Source organism: Apium graveolens, chromosome 9 (genome assembly GCF_009905375.1).
Source record: "Apium graveolens cultivar Ventura chromosome 9, ASM990537v1, whole genome shotgun sequence".
Classification (NCBI taxonomy): domain Eukaryota; kingdom Viridiplantae; phylum Streptophyta; class Magnoliopsida; order Apiales; family Apiaceae; genus Apium; species Apium graveolens.
The window spans coordinates 36,544,183-36,563,441 of record NC_133655.1 but is presented as its reverse complement, the minus strand read 5'-3'; the positions used below and the strand labels follow the sequence as shown (position 1 = coordinate 36,563,441).

The window sequence follows — 19,259 nt, the reverse complement described above, 5'->3', positions numbered from 1 at the left end:
TCAAAAACGGGAGAAAGTAAGGGGGTTCATTACTCCAAACTCTTACAAGCATGCAAGGAAGGGTTAACCAGTGACATGCTTCGGCCCAAACCCTTAAACGGTATGCCTCTTCTTCTAGAGGGTGCAACTTCGGGTCTTCTTCCTCCACTAGGGGAGGTCCTTCGTTTAACCGTGCTAGTTCCTCGCTCCATTCACTAGCGATTACATCCAACTCGCTAAATGTTGGTGACATACAATCCTCGAATTCAGAGTTCGAGTCTGAGAATGTGTTGCTCACGTGAGATACCGACTCGCCATCCGAAGTATTGGTCATTTCACCTACATATAACAAGAACAAATGCATGTTACCAAAATAAGGTGGAACTACTAAAATCAATATAAGTGTAAAGGACGACAAAACAATATATAAGAGATTGTTATATAAAATTTGAATTACAATTGGCCACTTTGACTTTTTCTCAATTCTTCCAATTTCACTAAACATTTTCTAGCATCATGTCCCTCAATGTTGTAATGTCCGCATTTCCTTTTTTTCTTTGCAAGTTCCTCAACGGGACTTTTAATTCGGTGCTCTTTTTTGCGTCCTTTGGTTTTTGAAACAACGGGTTCAAGAATAGTTTCATGCAACTTCTATCCACTTTCTTGAGAAATTTTGGTATCAAATTCACTTCCAACACCTTCCACCCCATGAACGGGCATTTTCTCAATAATTTTGGTCTCTCAATTAATAACTCTCACGGCATACTCATAACGTTCCTTCGACGCCATGCAACTATGACTAAACCCCATAGTAAGTAAAATCATGTAATTAAATCTTTCCGTTGGAGTCAAATCATGGGATGAGGCATCATCTTCGGGCATGTGATATGGCAACACACCATCAACTCTATTGGCATCCCTAGTCCACCTCCGTTTCATAAAATATTTGGGTAATTCGGCAACACACCTCTTTGTCAACACTGCAATAATATGACGACACGGCATGCCCGAATGCTCAAACATTTTACATATGCAAGAACCCCGAAATGACAACTTGTTGAAGGTAACGAGATAAGTGGTTCTCTTATACTCAACCATTAATGGTCGATAACATTTGTAGTACGTATCCTCCACATCTTCTAAGGAACGGTCTCTATCCTTCTCCACAAAGTACTTTGCGGCCTCAACCAATTGCTCTTGAAATTTTTTAAACATCTCTTTCGTATAAATGGAAGCGGCATGTTGCTCCAAGGCGGTGTTCAGTCGCATGCAACGAATTTTATGATGTGTATTATAACCCTCTTCTTTCTCATGCATAAATTGTCTTTCTAATACTTTTTGTGCACCCTCGATAAATTCTTTCAACCCCGTGCAAGACCCTACATAAGCATCAAAAAAGGCATTCATTCCTTCGCTTCTTGAAGTTGTTTTTTGCCCCGCGGAAAAAATGTTACGTGTATAAGCATCAATCCACTTATGTTTCAATTTATACAAGCCTTGCAACCATGTATTATCCTCCAACTTGTACTTCAAGATCAATGTTTTCCACCTATCCTCAAAAATTTCTTCGGTCAACGAGTGATATATGCAATTGTTGAAGTCACCTTTAAATTCCTCCTTTGCATAGTAGGTTGAGAGCTTCTCCGGAAATTTGTTACTAATGTGCCACGAACACAACAAATGTGTCGTGTTCGGTAGTTGAGATTGAATTGCCCCCGCCATCGCTTGATCTTGATCGGTGATAATAGCCAAAGGTGCTTTTCCTTCAACGACCTCTAACCAAGTACCCAAAACCCACTCAAATGTAGTCTTCAATTCATCACGCATTAGTGCAAAACCAAAGAGAACCGATTGATAGTGATGATTCACCCCGGTGAACGGCACAAACGGCATAGCATACCTATTTGTTCGATATGTTGTATCAAATGCAACCACATCACCAAAATTTTTGTAGGCCAACAACGACCGGGGGTCAACCCATAAAAGACACTTCAATCTTCCTTCTTTATCAATTAGAGCCCGAATAAAAAAAATTCGTCCACTTTCCTCTTCTAACCTATGTAACAAATCCAATCCCGCTTGCGCATCATTCACACCCAAATTATCTTTTCTAAAATCTCGCACGACATTTCTCAAGTGTTGGGTATGAAACCCTACTTGCTCCTCTCCTCCATGTATTTTTCCAAATATATTCATTTGTTGTCTAGGCGCAATACCCGAAACATGTAAACTCTTAATTAAATTCTTTTGGGTGGCGGTTACATGTCGCTCCCTTTTAATCAAATTTATCTTAGAAGGCGACACAACATTGTGATTGTGATTTAACTCCAACGATTTTATCTCCCAATGCCTTGTATTTCGCCTATTAATCACATAGATCCTAAACTTACATCCACTTCTAGGAAGTTTATCTCTACGCCTTTTCTTCTTCTCACTACCGACACTTCCTATCAAAACTTCTTCATCCTCTACGGGTTCTTTATCGCGGTTTTCTCCCGCTAAATTACAAACATAAGTACGGGCATATATTGTTTTGTCCACACGCCTTTGTGTATTTTGGATTTTAATTGCAAACCCATTTTTCAAAGCATAGGCCCTAATTATATTTTTGGCGGCTACCAAATTAGGGAAATTTTGACTCAAGAAAGGAATTACAATATCTTCTTCCCCAACAACACTCTTATCCCTACCCTCATGCACAAACTCACTATTTTCATGCAAATCTTCATTTTCAAATCTATGTTCACTAACATAAACATTTTCATCATAATCATCAACAAGGTTAATATAATTTACATTATTATTACGTAGGCAACTACCACTAATATCAACAACCTCACTATTTACAACATTATCATTTTTTCTCAAAGCTTTTCTACCTTGAAACCGAGCAAACATCTTATCCATAACTACAACAAGAAAAAAATAAGAAATTGAGTTTACCAATTGTAATTAGTGAATAAGGATGAACAAAATCAAGAATTCCCCCAAATTTGCTCTCCAAATTGACAAATGCTGCACAAAAAGGAAAGTGTGATCGATTTTAGGGTTATAAACTGCAAGTACAGACGTTCCGCTAATATTATCCGCGGAAGGGAAATATGTTCCGCGGAAAAAAAATGCGGAAAGGGTAGCATTCCGCGGAAAAAAAAAAGCGCGGACCGGCCAATTTTTTTTTTTAATCCTGGCCGTTAGATTCACGATCCAACGGCCATGAGATAATGTGTTGGTTAAGGGTTTCCTGACACATGATTGTCTGGAATAGGACCCATGAAATAAGCACTCCAATGAAAGGAGCAGAGAACATATTGTGCCCGTTTGGGAAATCTTAAAATAAGTAACTTATGACTTAAAATGAACAAGTAACTTATAAGTGATAAGTAGATAGACACTTATAAGTTAAATAAGTGTTTGGTTAAACGTCAGATTTTTTTTTACTTAAATAAACTAAATAAATAAATTTTAAATATATTTATCTTAATTCATAAATTTTAAATCGGAAACACATGTAAAAACATAAATCTTAAAATAAAAATTAACAAAAAATCGAAAAATAAAAATAAGTTGAGAAAAAGTACGTCACTGCTAACATTCAACTTATCAGCTTATAAGTTGTAAATTTAACTTATAAGCTGAGTCGACAAACACTCGTCGATAAGTACTTACGAGCTTATAAGTGAATAAGCCACTTATTTTTTTCCCCAAACAGGCCCATTGTACATATACAATGATATAGAGTAATAATCTATATTTACAATTACATCAATAATCTTCTCTTAAAAATTCTTAAGAACTAATTAGTTTTTTTTCTGAAGTTTTATTCTCCTCTCATCTTTTGTGTCTCTCAACAAAATAGCAAAAATATAAAAACAATTGAAACACCTGATTTTTTTTTAAAGATCCACTAGGTATAAATATATTCTGCATCAGTTTTTAAACTAAAACATTTATGCAATAAAAATTATGAGATTTAATATACCTTTTTCCCCTAAGATTTAGTTTGTTTATATTTATCTAAAAATAATAATACAATCAGTACATAACATATCCTAGAGATGCAAAACATTTCATAAATTTTATGTGCTGCAATATTTTTTCCTTAAAATCTAAATTTTGCAATTTTGATATAAAAAATCTAACCATTTAAAATTAAAATAAATCAATGAAAATTAAAAAAAAAACGCTACACTGTGACAAATCTAACATGGTGTCTAAATCTTCGTCTCTTTTTGTAGAGTCGAATAAAATCCAAAACTTGACCGGAAAATATACATACAAACATATATACGTTTATATCTGCCGGAGCTTCACACAAACACAATGAAGCAATCGGACAGAAATATGTGTATATATTATAATCACATACTTTACATATGCTTGTTAAGCATAATATCAATTAATATAGTTTCGGGTATAAGAATTCCAATTCCGGATCGGATCCAAAAAGATCCGACAAATCAGGTGCTCAAAACGGCAGTGTTTTGTCTAGGAAGCTTCTGGAGATCCGAATCGGTGTTTGGTTGTGTGAATGGTGTTGTACGGACTTCAGTTGGTTATGCAGGTGGATCTAAAATTAATCCCGAGTATCGGAGTCTCGGTGATCACGCTGAGTGTGTTCAGGTATCGTGTTATTATTCGTGTTCCGCGGAGAATAGTTTTAGCGTGAGAACATGTGAGAATAATAAAATGTATGTTTGCGGAAAATAGTAATGTGTTTTTGCTATAACAATGTTCTCACTTGAGCGCGAGCTTGTGTGACGATATTATTGATATGAGTAATGTGTGTGATGTGTTTGATTTAATTGACTTTGCTTGTTACGAATTATGTTTGTTTAGTGTATCAATGTATGTAGGGACAATGTGTGTTTGGGGAAATGATTCCGACTGATAAGTATTTGGCTTGTGAAATGTGATATGCAATTTTTTGGATGGAGGTTTTAGGTGTCAGGGCGTAATTGAGTCTTTGTATTATAGGCTAAGTGATTGGTTATTGTGTAATTTGAGGTTGGATAAATTTTAAATACAATATGAGATATGCTGTTTGTTTGCTCTCTTGAGTATCTTGGCATTACTACTTTTGAGGTCTCGTGAATAATTTTAGGCTCTAGAGTACCACTTTGAAGCCTTTTATAAATGTTATGGCTGCATAGAAAGGGTTTGTTAGTTTTTATCAAATTTAGGTATGTAGTATATATATGTATACGTGCAGATATGAAATCATGCTCTTCCATAGGATAGATCTACTGGCTTACCTTACGTTTCACAATGTACTTAAGGCAATACCTCGTTGGTTCCTTATGTATACACCCAGTTGCATCTAAATTTGATTACACTACTGCTACCAACATGTTTTAGTAGATAAATTTTTAATTTTGAAATGCCCCAGTATTTAATCACGTATCTATTCTGTGCTCAAGAAGGCTTGGAACGTCGACCTTCTATAAAAGGAGGCAATAGAGATCCCACTTGACCAAGAGGTCCTTGGTGTAATATTCTTCTTCATTTGTTGTAAGGAAGGATTTGAGTAACAGCACACAATAGTGTTAAGTTCTCAACTATGAAATAACAACTAGTTGGAAATTCCTGAAATTGCAATGACTTGGACTTAAGAGGCAAGTCGATTGACTGGCCAGTTGATACACACACACATAAATTATATAACTAATTAGATAACATTTTGCTTCGAATATTAGTAAGTTATTTTATTTTATTTTACTCAAGTTACAACCAGTGTAATATACGTAATTATATGTATAAGCTTGGGTGACTAGTCAGAAAGTCCTAAAAAAGCAAGGACTTTGATTTAAGAGGAAAGTCGATTGTCTGGCAAATATATATATATATATATATATGTATATGTATATTTAATAAAGTATTATATACTTTATTTTATGTAATTTTTATATATAGGCTTAGGTTCAGATGACAACTAATCTGTACTGGAGAACCTGGGGAAGGGTTTAAATTTTTGCTAGAGTTATGAAATTTTTTCATTAAAGATTTGTTTTTCTAAAGGACCCACGTTCATTTTTGTCAAGATGACAATTTATAGAGGACAAGAACTGTCTTTTAGTCCTCCAAGTAGACTGGTTCCCCAAAGAGCCCAAAATATCTCTCTCTCTCTCTCTCTCTCTCTCTCTCTCTCTCACCTATGTGTGTGTGTGTGTTTATTTAATCACTTATTTATATGAATGTTAATTTAAAATTTGTTTTTGGAAAAATTATCTCTCAAGGGCTCTATTTTGTTTTCAATATGTTTATATCTGTAATTAATTTTTTTCATATCTTGCAATTGAATACTTTTCATTTTACTTCGTAGTTTTTGTCATCACTCAGATTAATAAGTATCCAATTTTACATTTTAGTCGTTTTTAATATTTGACAACTAGCTGAATAAATGCTTTGTAGACCCTGCCTGCTACCCTTGACTCACTGACATAACAACCTCGGTACCAAAATATATAAATATTGGTTCTATAAATTTTTGGAAAGTGTTGATGTATGCAAATTGCAGTCTAATTTTTCATCAAGAATTAAACTAGCATGTCATCTGTTACAATTTGATATACACATTGCATCAAGTACTGCATGTATATAGCTTCCTGAACCTGGACGCAAAGGACAGTGAATTTAAATGGGAAGTTCACATATCTGTATTTGCTTCAGTTGAAAAATGCAGCAAAGATAAATCAACAGAAAAGGATGAGAACCTCCAAAGGATGTATTTCCTCGAATCTACACTACATCTACATTCTACTAAGAAACTAAAACTCTCAAGGAAGATAATGTTAAAAAGGCTCTTTATTTTTACTTGGTAACGGTTGCAGTATTAGCATCTTCTGGGTGAGTAGATTTTAAGATTTACCGAGTTAGTTACAAGACCAGTAGAGTGTATACCTCTACTATGTTTCTGCTTCCTAATTTTTCTCTTATTTCTTTTCCTCTCCAATTTTTGTCTTGACTATATCTTTTTCTGTACTGCATCTGAAAATCATTTTAGGTCCTGACATGATGTCTTCGTTAGTCTTAAAGACCTTTTGCATTTTGATCCAGGTCAACCTCATCAAATTATATTTAGTAGTCCTATCATTTCACTCATCTAAAAAAGGTCAACTAGGACTGACAATGAGCACTTTACATGGTTTTCCTTGGTTCCTCCATGTGATCTAGCACTTCTGTAGTATTTTTTCGTAGTCATTTATTATAAAAAAAGTTAATAACCGGTGTGAATGCACGAATACTTTAATAATTGCAGTACATTATCTATATAAGCTTTTACGTGTTCTAATATAGTTTAGTTTTTAATATTTTGCTGAAACATGTGCAGTGGTGAAATATATGTTATTTGTATATTATTGACTATATTATGCTATTATCTTGTGGTTGCCAAATGCCAAGTTGGAACCTCAGACCTATCATGTACGTTCCTCAGTATTAATAATTATGAAGTTTTTTCTTGTTGCCAATGTTTGAGCTCCAGACCTTTCTTAGCACAAAATCTGCTTCATCTGTCAAAAGTAGATCTAACTATCCCCATCTATCAGTAGCAAATCTCAGTCCACATGATGGTAGTACAGATGCCCAAAGATCCCTCATTCGCCTATTTTATATAGATTCAATAGTATATATTTGTTCACTTTTATAATTGCACTGTCATACAGTATTAGTGTTGTTTCATGTTTGCGACCTTTCAATTTTTCTATGTACCCCAACATTAATAATAGAATTGTAATTTTAAAGGATGCTCAATTTATCCGACTTATGACCATGAATCAGAACTGTGGCAGTGGTTATGTAATTTCTAAAGATTGTTGCCTTAGTCCGGGTTTGCTGAGACCCTCTTAGCAGTATATCTGCATAATGTAGACGGAGTAGTAAAAACTTAAACAGGCATATGCCCCAAACTTTGTGTAATTGGTTTGAATTAGTCTTTTGTTAAATGTCTTGTAACAATTTATTGTTTGCCAATGACCACTTTTTATTAGTGGCTGTAAAATGGATGATGGTCATTACATTCTTGTCTTTTTAGTTTCACTAATTAATTTGTTGCCTCTTTGTTAATTGGGGAATTTGCCTTATTGTCACTAATAAGGAAATGTTTTGTTTTTAACAGTTTTACAAACTGCCTGCAGATTGAATATGATGCTAGGGTAATCAATTTCAGGGATCTATTGGAGGTTTTCTGGTCTAATCATGATTCTCGGCAAGTATTTGGGCAAGGTCCTGATGTTGGTAATCAATACAGGTAACCATGATTGGTCTTTAAGCAACTCTTTTGTAATTAACTTAAAGTACCAACCAGTGAGCTCATGTAACCTAAGCAGGTCTATCATCTTTACTAATGGAACTGAAGAGTCTAGATTGGCTGCTTCAAGCAAAGAACGAGAACAAACTAGATTAAAGAGCAGCATTGTGACCACTCAAATTCAACCACTTGGCTTATTTTATCCTGCAGAGTCTGAACATCAGGTTTGTTGTATTGTACTCATTCTTTACTACTATCATGCATAACTAACACTACTTTCCCCGTTCTCCAATATTGCACTTTGTCGATCTCAACCTTACTGTGTTATGTTTAACATTGAGGCAGGAAAAAGGGGGGGGTGAAAGTAGTAGTATCAGAACTAAAAGACGATCGCCAGCAAAATTGAGCTTAAGTGTTTCTTCTTCTGTTTTTAGTTTTTACCAACAAAATTGCATGCATATAGACAATATAATTATGTAAACCATGATACTCCTTCAACACATTGTCATGGTTTTCTGTTCTCTGGCTATAATTACGGGGCTGTTTACTTGTGGAAAATTTTTCCATTTTTTATTTTCTGTTTTTCTAAAATTTTCTGAAGTTTTCATATCTAAGAAAACAATTGAAAACTTAGAAAATGTGTTCCAAATCCCAAATAATATATGGCCAGTTTTCTGTTTTCTTAAAAACATTAAATAAATGACAAGATGATTTGAGTAAATATAGAGAAGAGTAGCTAGTAAAACAATTTTAAAGTTTCACAATTCCATTGTATATACATGTTTCTATAACATGTTTAAAATAATCCAATTAATAATTATACACAAACTTTTTGAAGAATTTTCTACGGAGTAACTCATAACTAAATTCTAGTCGGGAGTCTTTTCTTTATTCATCTAACATATAAGTTATTAGTTATTATTTTATTAAGTTCACTCTTATAATGTAAATATTAATATTAGAAAAAAAATTATATAATTATTATTTTAGCCAAACTAAGAGAATAATAGTTAAATTAAACTATTTTGAAATTTTTTATTACAAATATGTATTATACTTTTTAATTTAAAAATATGATATTATAGTGTTGAAAATTTATAAGGTACTAGTAGTCCATTGGTTGTTTAATCTGCTATTTTTTTAGTTAACTCTCAAAGTAAACCTACAAAATTTTTTAATTAACCATATAAAGTTAAAAATATAAAAATATTTGTGTCTTGTAGGGATCGAAATGGAAGCATCCGTGTTTTACACTTTTCTAGGTTTAGAAAATATCAAAATGTTGTTTTCAGCACCTTTCATATTTGTAGTTATAATTTAGAAAACACGGGAAAACCGTGTTTTCTATTTTTCCAGTTTTTTGTTTTGAAAATTTTGCATTTGAACATGTTTTTAGTTTTTTCAATTTTCTTAGAAAAATTTTCAGGAAAACAATTGAAGTAAACAAGCCCTACCCCTTTTGTTGGAAAATGAGCATGTTTAGAGATTCTAATTAACTTCTGTTGACTGGAAAATTAATGAAAGATACAATGTTTGATTTGTTTAGAAGTTTGAGTTGAAAAGGAACCGCTTCCTTCTCCAGCTAATTGGAAACTTGCCAGAAGAAGAGCTTCAAAGTTCCAGCTTGGCCTCTAAACTAAATGGCTATGCAGCAGAGCTTTGTCCATGGAGAACTCAAAAGAGACTGGATGCAAAGATTAACGATATTGTGAGGAAAGGCTGGCCTATTCTTCAAGACTTATAGTGAAACCGTTCTTTATTGAACTGCTGAACCGTTGGAAAGCGGAGAGCATGAGTCTCAGTGTAATTTGTAGGCTTTCCAAGCAGCTTTCTGTTGGGGTAGATCTCGATATACTCATATCAGCAGGGTCTCATTTGTTCTCTAGGAGAATCCGCCTTGTAGTATTATCTTCCCATTACTTGTTCTTTAGAATTAGTTATAGGGGCTGGGGAGTGAAGATCAATGATGTATTGTGATCTATTGCTAGAAAGAAAAAGCAAGATAAAAAGTCTTGATCATATAATTTTTTTTATTATATTAAACATATGTACGGTTGGATTGTTGATTAAATTATGTGAATTTAGTTTATAGCATCCTATTTGCAATCTTTGGAAGCTCCAAGTGAATAATACCAAACAAAACATAGTTGGTGCATCCTGATGGTAGCAGATTGTATTGTATTAGTACATGGATGGTTTACATGCAAAGAGAAGATTTCCCATTCTAAAAATATCAACTACTATTCTTCCAACTGGCAAGAAAACCTTGTTATAATTTTATTTATTTATTTTTGTTCTCTTAATATTCATATTATAATTCAAATATTTTCAGACACTACTACAACATACATCTAGACCTGGACAATTGATAGTTAATAATAATATACTATATTATTTATTAATAAAAATCAGTAAATTGCACATGGCTTGTACTATTTTAAAATTGCAGTTTTAAAAGTCACCAATATTAAGATAAGTATTTACAAAGTTTTATTGGTCATTTACAAAGCTTTTTTTTATTTAACATTGTTTTTGTAATATCTGAGATATCAAGCTTCGGCTTTATATAACATTGTTTTTGTAACATCTGAGATATCAAGCTTCGGCTTCTAGGAACGCATAATACAGGGAAAATAAGCTAGCAACTTGTAGCCAGCCAACATTCTGCAGCATCGTTTACATCGCCCACCTTGCATCCCTTCATAAATCATATCCGCCAAAAGACTCCAAACTCAAAACACCAAAGACATTAACAATGTGATTCAGGTGCCGGATCCCCCACCCCTTCCCCCCACATCAACATTTATAGTCATATTAGTCAAAAAGACCAATATGCCTGCAATTGTCACAACTCAAGCCTGAAAAAAAGACCAATATGGGTGTCACAACTCAAGCCTGAAAGCTTTGCAGCCCAGTGACCCCCTCAGGCATATATTCAGATTTCAAATTTGTACATACGAAAACTGTGGTCTCTAAGGTTCCAAACCCTTTAAAGAAGATGTATCTCTGGTAATCAAGTGTAGTGAAAAGCAAATCTAACAAGACAACAGGACATCTTGCAAAGCTTTCGTTTTACCCAAGCGAAATTCCTAAAGTGTCCACCTTTTCTTTTTTACATCTTCAATTATTTTCTCAGCCTAGCTTCATTCTTTTTGCACCATGTAGTTCCTCCACTCGAGGGGGTGCCGATTGTTCGTATCTGATGTGCATGTATGGACAATTGGTGCCGTTCCAATAGCCCTTCAGAGTATTAAAATAAATGCAGGGCTTCTGTGACTTTGGCGGAGACAATCCCTGCCCAGCTAGTTGAGTGTGGTCATGCAATGACAAGAAACCATTATCCATAGTTCTTTGCATATCTCTGAGTTGTCTTGTTTTTTCGCCAAAAACATTTCCACAATTTTCTGGATGAGCAACTGCTCGTATAAGAGGGTTTGAGTGACTAAAGCCTAACAGAAAAGGTCCTGTACTGGCACCAGGTTGCGAGTTTGCCTTCGGCAATGTAAACAAATCAGGCCTCGGAAAAGGATCTAGACCTAATGATGTCATGAGTTTTGTCACAGGCATACATACTGGATCACTTACTCCCAGGACAGGGCGCGGGTAAATTTCTGGTGAAACTGGTATGAACTGTTGAAAGGATCGCAGCACATTTGCTGTTGGCAATCCAAAGCCTCCTCCATGTACTGTTTTGTCACTAATGCAAATTCCATGATTCTCTGGATGAGCAACTGCTTGCATGAGAGGGTTTGGGTGACTAAAGACCGATGGAAGAGGTCCCATATTAGCAGCAGACTGTAAGTTGGCCTTTGACATAGTAAACTCGGTCCCTGGGAAAGGAACTAAACCTAATGATGACATGAGATTTGTCCCAAGCATAGGTACTGGAGCACTTACTCTAAAGGCAGGGTGCGGGTGAAATTCTGGTGACACTGGACTCATCTGTAGAAAGGATCGCAACACATTTGGCTGCACGCTTGGCAACCCTGAAAGCTGCGGCAAAGAAAATGGAAGCACCTGTGGTATTAGCCTTGTCTCGGGCCTGGGTTCCATTCTCATTCCATCAGTGACCCTTCCCTCTGGCCTCCCAATCTTCCTGACACTAGGTTCCATATTGGCACTAGGCAAGGAATGCAAAGGTGACATAGGGGCCATTGTTGTTTCCAGATATGGTAATTCTTTATCAATTAAGCTCATTTTGGTACTTGTAGTAAAAACTGATGAATATATTGTACGAGGCACCAGGAAGGGCACACCAGTAATGGTAGGTGAACTGTCTTTACCAGTTGTATTTACACGGGAAAGTAATGGTTCAGAAGTGATTGCTGTGGCAGGGAATGGTTGATCAACTGCTGTTTTCATCATCGATGCAGACAGACTACCAGATCTGTCAGAGGCGTCATATTCCTTAATCAACTCTTCAATAACTTTTGGGTTCCTAAGGAGGCGAGTAAGCAAGTCGATGTCGATTGCACCTTGTTCCAATCTGGAGTTTTGAATTGACACTGAAGAAGTCCTAGCATCAGGTTTCGAGATTACCACACCAGTACTGACCGGAACACAATTAATAATAGTATTCAGTCTTAAATGATCAGGTTTTGAACTGGCTAAGGGAACAGAGAGAGTTGGCTTATTCAGAATGGAGGCAGGCTCAATTCCTGGGAAACTTTGCTCGCTGATTAATTTATGAACTGTGTCTGGGTTGCTGAGGAATTGCATTAGCAAACCCATATCAATTGAAGTTTTTTTATCTTGGTGCAATGCATAAGCAGTTATGGCAGCTGCTGCACCAGCCATAGCAACGGCCATCATTTCACCTTCCGGAGCAGGTGACTTGCTATTATCAGGATTTTCAACATCACTATGCTTTACAGATTCCGCTAAAATAATAGTTTCTTTTTCAGGAGTGCCGACTGTTAAAACTTCTTTTTGCTTCTCTCCTTTTAGGCCATCAGTAGACAAGAATGATGCTAAGCTGTTCTTCTGAAGGCTGCCTTCTTCCTCTAATTCTATGGGATTTAGAGGAATAACTGGAGTTTTGTTGTCAGCATTGTCACTAGTCATATAAAAGGGTGCAGAGGGTCTACATTGAATCCAGGATAGAATATAAGCAGAGGTACAAAACTTTGAGAGACAGCAGTACAATAGTATGAAGGAGAAACCTTCAGTTTAAAGAAAACAAGAACACCTTACCTCGGATCAGTTGTATCGCGTCTCTGAGAAACAGCCTCTGTGCTCTCTTCACCAGCAGCCACATGCCAATTAGAATCCAAATTAATCTGTTATTTGAGATGCAAGAATATAAGCGAACACCGGAACAAAGAGATTTTCAACAAAAAACACATAACCTCGGATTCTACAAAAGCTGCTAGATATCAGTTGTAATATCAGATTTCTATTCATACTTTGGGAGGACATTTCCATTGCATTTGCGGAATATGACAAGGTCCCGCGTAGTTTGAGTTTACACAAAGTGTTCCTTTCAACATGTTTGGAAGCATCGAGCACTTCTAAGTTCAAATTATTTTGATTTGAAGGAAAACTTCCACTGAGAATTTATCTTGTGCATCACGACCACTTTATGAAGACCCTATATAAGTACCATCTTGTCTGTTTCAAAGCTGGATGAAAAACAAGTAACTGTCAATACATTTTTGAAATATGTAATTAAATTTCTTTAACCCAGAATATGCAGGACCTACATAAACAATAGCATCTAGCACAAAAGCACAGAGTAATAAAACAATATTTAATAATTTTAGTATTGGTCAAGCATGACGGAAGCTGACATGTTCCCACAACCCACATCAACATATGCAACATCTTCAAAAATGTTAGTATTCACATATGCTATTCAAAGATTGGCATTCATTACTCTTTCCTAACAAATCTTTTATGTGGATATAGTAAAATGATCACCATCAGGACAACAGCATAAAGCTTTGACCATTCGCCACTTCTACAGGGCACAGTTTAAATTATGTAAGAAAACGCTTGTATACAAACAATATGTTACACCTATTGTTAAGTAACCAACTCATCTAAAACCTTAAGGCGTAAGAGGAAGGGCCCAACCGGAACTTATATTATATTCTAACACCTACTTTAATTTTCTGACCTATCATTGACAATTTTAATCCTGGCCCTTCCATTCAATCTCAGTGATGTGAAAAGCGCACTTGTTAGAAAACATTGAATACACGCAAGGTTCGAGAGTCAAAATAGAGAGTTTGTGCAAGGTTTGATTGGGTAATAAATAGCGGCTCAAATGCAAAGAGCTCATGGATGCTAGCACAAACACACAAATCTGTGCAAAATGAAAAGTTTTCCTTTATATATAAAAAAAAGGAACCCTAATCTCCATCTCCATCTGACTTTCCCAAACAACAAAACTCTAACATTTTCCGTACCCCCACCCCCTTTAAAAAAAATTGGGACGATTTAAAATAACAGGTGCTATACAGGTACAATATCCACCTCAAACAAAACCCAAGGAGCTTCTTCTTTAATTCTCGTGGAGTTCATCCATACGTTCTTACAAGGGGAAAAATTCTGTCCTGGAGGCAAATCATGTGTTATGAAAGATGAGCTTATCAGATTTTTAAAACGCATTACAAATCACCAGGCTAAAAGTGACCCAGTTTATAGCTCGTAGTATACAAAAGTTGCAAACATGAATTGTAATGCATAGCACAACAAAAGAACATATTCATTTTCATAATATATGTAAGGTTAAGAAAATTAGCCGGACGCTCTTAAGGCTGTAACTAATTCCAGAGAAAACACTATTATATAAACTAATTATCACAAAAGGGAGGTGTATATGAAGCTAAATATCATACAAAAAATTGTTTATTGTTGATTATTAGATTTTATCATTCTAAATTGTGTATATCTGTTGCATATAATGCAAGAAAGCTTTCTCAATTCTTTGTAGCTAAAAATTACAAAAGTATAATATTCAATAAAAATTACCTTGTTTTCATCCAAATAATTAATTATCTTTGCCTTCTACAGAATCCAATCTGGGGTTCCATCTGACAGTGCCAAATTAGAGGGAACATAGGTGTTGAAAGAGAAACACAAGGATATCATTTTTACTTCAATGTTTTCTATGGCAAGATGATTTAGGTACATGCTTCTACATATAGTGACGAAGGAAGACATTTGCTAATATTATACAAGGTTTACTTACGATCAGATTAAATATATGCATCTTATAGTTAGTGGCTTACCTCAGATGTATTTCTCACACACTTGATAATACTTAGACATTCAAAGTTTAGTAAAGCTTCAAAATACCGTTGCTCGTAATTGTATTCCAGTATCATTTGAGTAACATACTATATACCCATATTTCTTTAAGTTTGCAGAATTGAAGCCTTTTGCTATTAACACAAAAAGATAAGAAATCACAACCCTAAATAAGAAACAAATGTATATCCCAAATTGAAATTAAAATCATTCAAGGTGAAAATTAGAAAAAAAAAGCACTAAATACCATATTATTAAAAAGCGCTGATCAAAATGACACAACTGGAGGCAGGGTAGGATGTAGTAAGGGGCAATGGGGGACACGTTCTCACCTAAAACAAAAATTTTACATTTTTTTTACCATTAAAATTTCCTAAAGTATATGAAAATGCCCCCCGACAATTAAAAAATATAAGGGTGTATTCACAAAATTTAGTCGATGTCCCCCGGAATTTAATTTCTGGATCCGCCCTGACTGAGGGGAAGGGTCCAAAACACTGCATGGAGTTGGCGTATCAGAAATGCTTACCTCGAAACAAGTAAAAAAATAGGCATTTCCCACACATGCATTATATGCATCTCTAAAATGTGTATTTCTACGACTTATAATCGGCGGTAAGATTTTATTTATATGTTTTTGGCATTTATAACTTCATTGTACATGCACAAAAAAAAACATTTGATCACCATTTATATGAAAAGGCTTAGTTGATTATTTCTCTTCAATTACTCAAGTTGAAGCTCATAAAACCATTTACAAGTACATAACATCTTCAACAAAGTAGAACAAAAACACATACCAATAAAAGTCAGTACATACAAAAACAACTAATCAAAATTAAAATTCACTTAAAAATGCATTTGTGATTTGAATTATACCTGAGTAGATTCAGCACTTCTTGAAAGCTCTGTTTATCTTCTTCGAATCGAATAATTTCAGTGCACGCCCGAATTAGAGTGTAAAACCCTAGGTGCTGCTTGTAAATAAATGGATGTGTGTATAAATAAAAACAAGTGATTGAATAAAAAGTTGTTTGGAAGTTTCTGCAAAATAATAAATAGAAAATTGTATAATTCGATTTCTGGCGATTGTGTTTGCTCCGCCGTGTGTGGTGGGTGAGTAGTAGTACTGTTTCATTCACCACTCGCTGGCGCGATAAAGTCGGTTTTGCATATGCAGATAACCTTCTATAGCCTGTGACGCTTCATTTATAACATTGGTAATCATAGTATTACCATTTTCGTGCCCCTTTTTTTACGAAAAGCTAAAAATTTTATTAACTTTATAAATTTATGGATTTTATCGTGTGTGCCCAAGGGTATACATACATTAATGGCAAAATTTGATAGGCTCATTTTCATTAATAATGATGGACCCTCCTCTATACACAAAATTCCCCACAAATTACAATGAGTCACATCAAGTGCATAAAATTTAGTGTACACATACTAGACAAACCCATAAATCTATCTGAATACAAGTATTACTCACATCACATGTTTAAACACTTTCTCCGTCCTATTTTTAATCAAAATTTACCTTTTATTCAATCACGTTAAAAAAAATAATAATAATCATAAAATTAAACTGATATTATTCACCTTATTTCTTTCCTTTCATATATCATTATTTACCACAATTATAGAATATGGACAATTATTTCGAAATGAGAGAAAATGATAATTATGGATAGTAAAATTGAGACAGAGAGATCGTATGAATATGAATTCATGCAATGAATCAGGTTTCACGTATCTTAAAACTAATTAATATATTATTTGCAAAACATACTACTTTTTAGACCTTTGAATCCAACATCTTAAATGACCATTTCGACTACAACACACCCCCGATTTATGTTTATACTAAGCATAAACATAAATATTGTCAAAAATAAAAAAGAAACTATACAAGCAGCGACTTGAAGTTATATAGTTAACATTTTCTCGAGTTCAAATTACGGTAGCTGGCTTGAGCTAGTGAGATCAGATTGGTGTCAACAGTATAATTTAGAGCTACTGCAATAAGGAAATGAAAATATAAAACGACACAAGATCATATCATTTTTTTTGTTCCCATTGCATTACAATCGTTCAATGGTTGTTACAACATCATCTTTTTTTATTGGCTGTCACCAAAATTCAACATTCTGCTCAATCAAATTCCTAAGAAAAAAATACATATCCAAATTAAGGAAAAACAATTGCATGATATGCATGTAGGGAGGAAAATACTATTTAAGCTGAAAACCATCTGGTCTCTAAATGTGCTGATATCCACACACACAGAACTACCAATCCTCCACTCCAGAATAAACAGTACCATAGTTTAGTCTCCAATCTTTGCTAAGAAGTTGCAAGCTATTTTACGGTGTTGTAGCGATTGGTGCCATGTTTTGCCCAGTTGTCCTTTAAATCAAGTGGACTGGAGAGGTCATAACCTTCATCATGCAGTCGATTAAGCAATTTGCTAAAAGCACCTCCGGTCATCTTTCTCCCCCCCAACACGAGAATATCGCTTGTTTGATACCTGAGGTAAAGGATACATGGACATTGTGGTTGTGCAACAGGCAGACTGCCAACCACCATTCCCCCACTTATAGCACGGTTGGGGCACTCCTGTGCATGAGCAGACAGGAATCGGCATGGCAGAATCGTCAAAATTTACCTGATTTAGTTCCAAATTATCTTTCGAACCAGCAATCTGTCTATCTGGGTTTTCATCTGCACCCAAATCCTGCTCAATTTTGCAAATATTTGACACAGATGTGAATCCCTCTTTTTTCAGATTTTCAGCTCCTTTTCTACTAACCCTCCGCGACTTCACTGGTTTTCCAGGAAGTTCTTTATTTTCTTCTGTTTGCTTGACCTTTCTTGGTTTAACTATTTCAGAAGGAACTTCATTAATCTGATAGGAATTTGTCATGATTTCTCTTTGACTATATTTTTCTATAGATATATTATACATATTATGCATTTGCTCGTCCTATTGAATATTTTTTGTCCCACACCAAACCCCATTATCGGGGATGTCAGAACTCGTATTATTCTCATTCACTGAACTCCCCCCTTTGTAGCGTAGTGCAACCATAGAATCATCTCGTTCTCGCATAGCAGTGTCACGCTCTTGAAGTGCGGCATCTCGCTGCAACATTGCCATGTCTCGCTCAACAAAGGCCATTTTCCTCTCTTCCAGAGCCATGTTCCGCTCTCGAATGGCAGCATCCCTCTCAGCCATGATGGCCATGAAAGTCTTTATTATTAATTGATAGTGTTCCTTTAAAAATGCACAAATAAGTTACATTAACTTCGTGGATCAAAATTGATTTCAGGGGAAGGTACTTATGCTTTATTACAGCCTTTTCAAGTTTAAGGATATTTAAAGTTCCTAGGTAACCCAAGTGTGGCAGACTTGCAAGAAAATTTTAATAACACAACAGTCGTCAGCCCTGTGCAAAACCACTTTCATGAAGATTGATAACCCTTAAGAACACGTACAATTTTCTTTTGAGTGAAGGCATCACTCATTCAAAAGCAAACCTGTATGGCTAAGCTAACATTACCAAAACAAGTGCTTATTTCTCCAATGGAATTCTAAAGAATCTGACTTCATATATTACCCTACTCTTTTTCCCCCATAAATTCTTGGATTCTTTATCCTATCCCCAAAACCCTATTCTACATACCCTAAGAAACCAACTATCATTGCTGAAAAAATCAGGATGATATTTTGCATTACAATTAGTAATAAAATTTGTAACCTGATACTTTTTTGGTCACC

General features: G+C 35.0%; 3 protein-coding genes and 1 pseudogene across 5 annotated transcripts; 1 reads left to right on the top strand and 3 right to left on the bottom strand.

The window, feature by feature from the left end:
* Positions 1 to 720: 720 nt before the first annotated feature.
* LOC141685210 (protein FAR1-RELATED SEQUENCE 5-like) lies at positions 721 to 2,886 on the bottom strand. Its single transcript, XM_074490325.1, has one exon. The coding sequence runs from the start codon at positions 2,884 to 2,886 to the stop codon at positions 721 to 723; it is 2,166 nt and encodes a 721-aa protein (XP_074346426.1).
* A 1,278-nt stretch (positions 2,887 to 4,164) lies between these two features.
* On the top strand, positions 4,165 to 10,318 carry LOC141684689 (peptide methionine sulfoxide reductase A5). 2 transcript variants are annotated; one of them, XM_074489770.1, is made up of 4 exons: positions 4,165 to 4,599; positions 8,112 to 8,224; positions 8,304 to 8,448; positions 8,570 to 9,764. In XM_074489770.1, the coding sequence occupies exons 1-4, from the start codon at positions 4,300 to 4,302 to the stop codon at positions 8,702 to 8,704; spliced, it is 693 nt and encodes a 230-aa protein (XP_074345871.1). In that variant the 5' UTR covers positions 4,165 to 4,299; the 3' UTR covers positions 8,705 to 9,764. The 2 variants fall into 2 exon arrangements, with proteins under 2 accessions (XP_074345871.1, XP_074345870.1); XM_074489769.1 differs by lacking the exon at positions 8,570 to 9,764 and adding an exon at positions 9,771 to 10,318 and having other exon boundaries at positions 4,168 to 4,599.
* A 352-nt stretch (positions 10,319 to 10,670) lies between these two features.
* On the bottom strand, positions 10,671 to 16,670 carry LOC141687168 (uncharacterized). 2 transcript variants are annotated; one of them, XM_074492354.1, is made up of 4 exons: positions 16,358 to 16,670; positions 13,630 to 13,845; positions 13,418 to 13,503; positions 10,671 to 13,307 (listed from the first exon to the last, which is right to left on the bottom strand). In XM_074492354.1, the coding sequence occupies exons 2-4, from the start codon at positions 13,723 to 13,725 to the stop codon at positions 11,357 to 11,359; spliced, it is 2,133 nt and encodes a 710-aa protein (XP_074348455.1). In that variant the 5' UTR covers positions 13,726 to 13,845; positions 16,358 to 16,670; the 3' UTR covers positions 10,671 to 11,356. The 2 variants fall into 2 exon arrangements, with proteins under 2 accessions (XP_074348455.1, XP_074348456.1); XM_074492355.1 differs by lacking the exon at positions 16,358 to 16,670 and adding an exon at positions 14,702 to 14,944.
* Positions 16,671 to 17,839: 1,169 nt separating this feature from the next.
* Positions 17,840 to 18,746, bottom strand: LOC141687081 (protein BASIC PENTACYSTEINE6-like; annotated as a pseudogene).
* Positions 18,747 to 19,259: the final 513 nt, after the last annotated feature.

What these genes read in the sequence shown, in the direction of transcription:
- LOC141685210 (XM_074490325.1), bottom strand. Translation starts at nt 2,886, where the DNA reads ATGGATAAGATGTTTGCTCGGTTTCAAGGTAGAAAAGCTTTGAGAAAA.
- LOC141684689 (XM_074489769.1), top strand. Translation starts at nt 4,300, where the DNA reads ATGAAGCAATCGGACAGAAATATGTGTATATATTATAATCACATACTT. An exon ending in ATCACGCTGAGTGTGTTCAG is followed by an intron (nt 4,600 to 8,111) that starts GTATCGTGTTAT and finishes AACTGCCTGCAG; the next exon opens with ATTGAATATGATGCTAGGGT. An exon ending in GATGTTGGTAATCAATACAG is followed by an intron (nt 8,225 to 8,303) that starts GTAACCATGATT and finishes TAACCTAAGCAG; the next exon opens with GTCTATCATCTTTACTAATG.
- LOC141687168 (XM_074492354.1), bottom strand. Translation starts at nt 13,725, where the DNA reads ATGCTTCCAAACATGTTGAAAGGAACACTTTGTGTAAACTCAAACTAC. An exon ending in AATGGAAATGTCCTCCCAAA is followed by an intron (nt 13,504 to 13,629) that starts GTATGAATAGAA and finishes CTCAAATAACAG; the next exon opens with ATTAATTTGGATTCTAATTG. An exon ending in CGCGATACAACTGATCCGAG is followed by an intron (nt 13,308 to 13,417) that starts GTAAGGTGTTCT and finishes GATTCAATGTAG; the next exon opens with ACCCTCTGCACCCTTTTATA.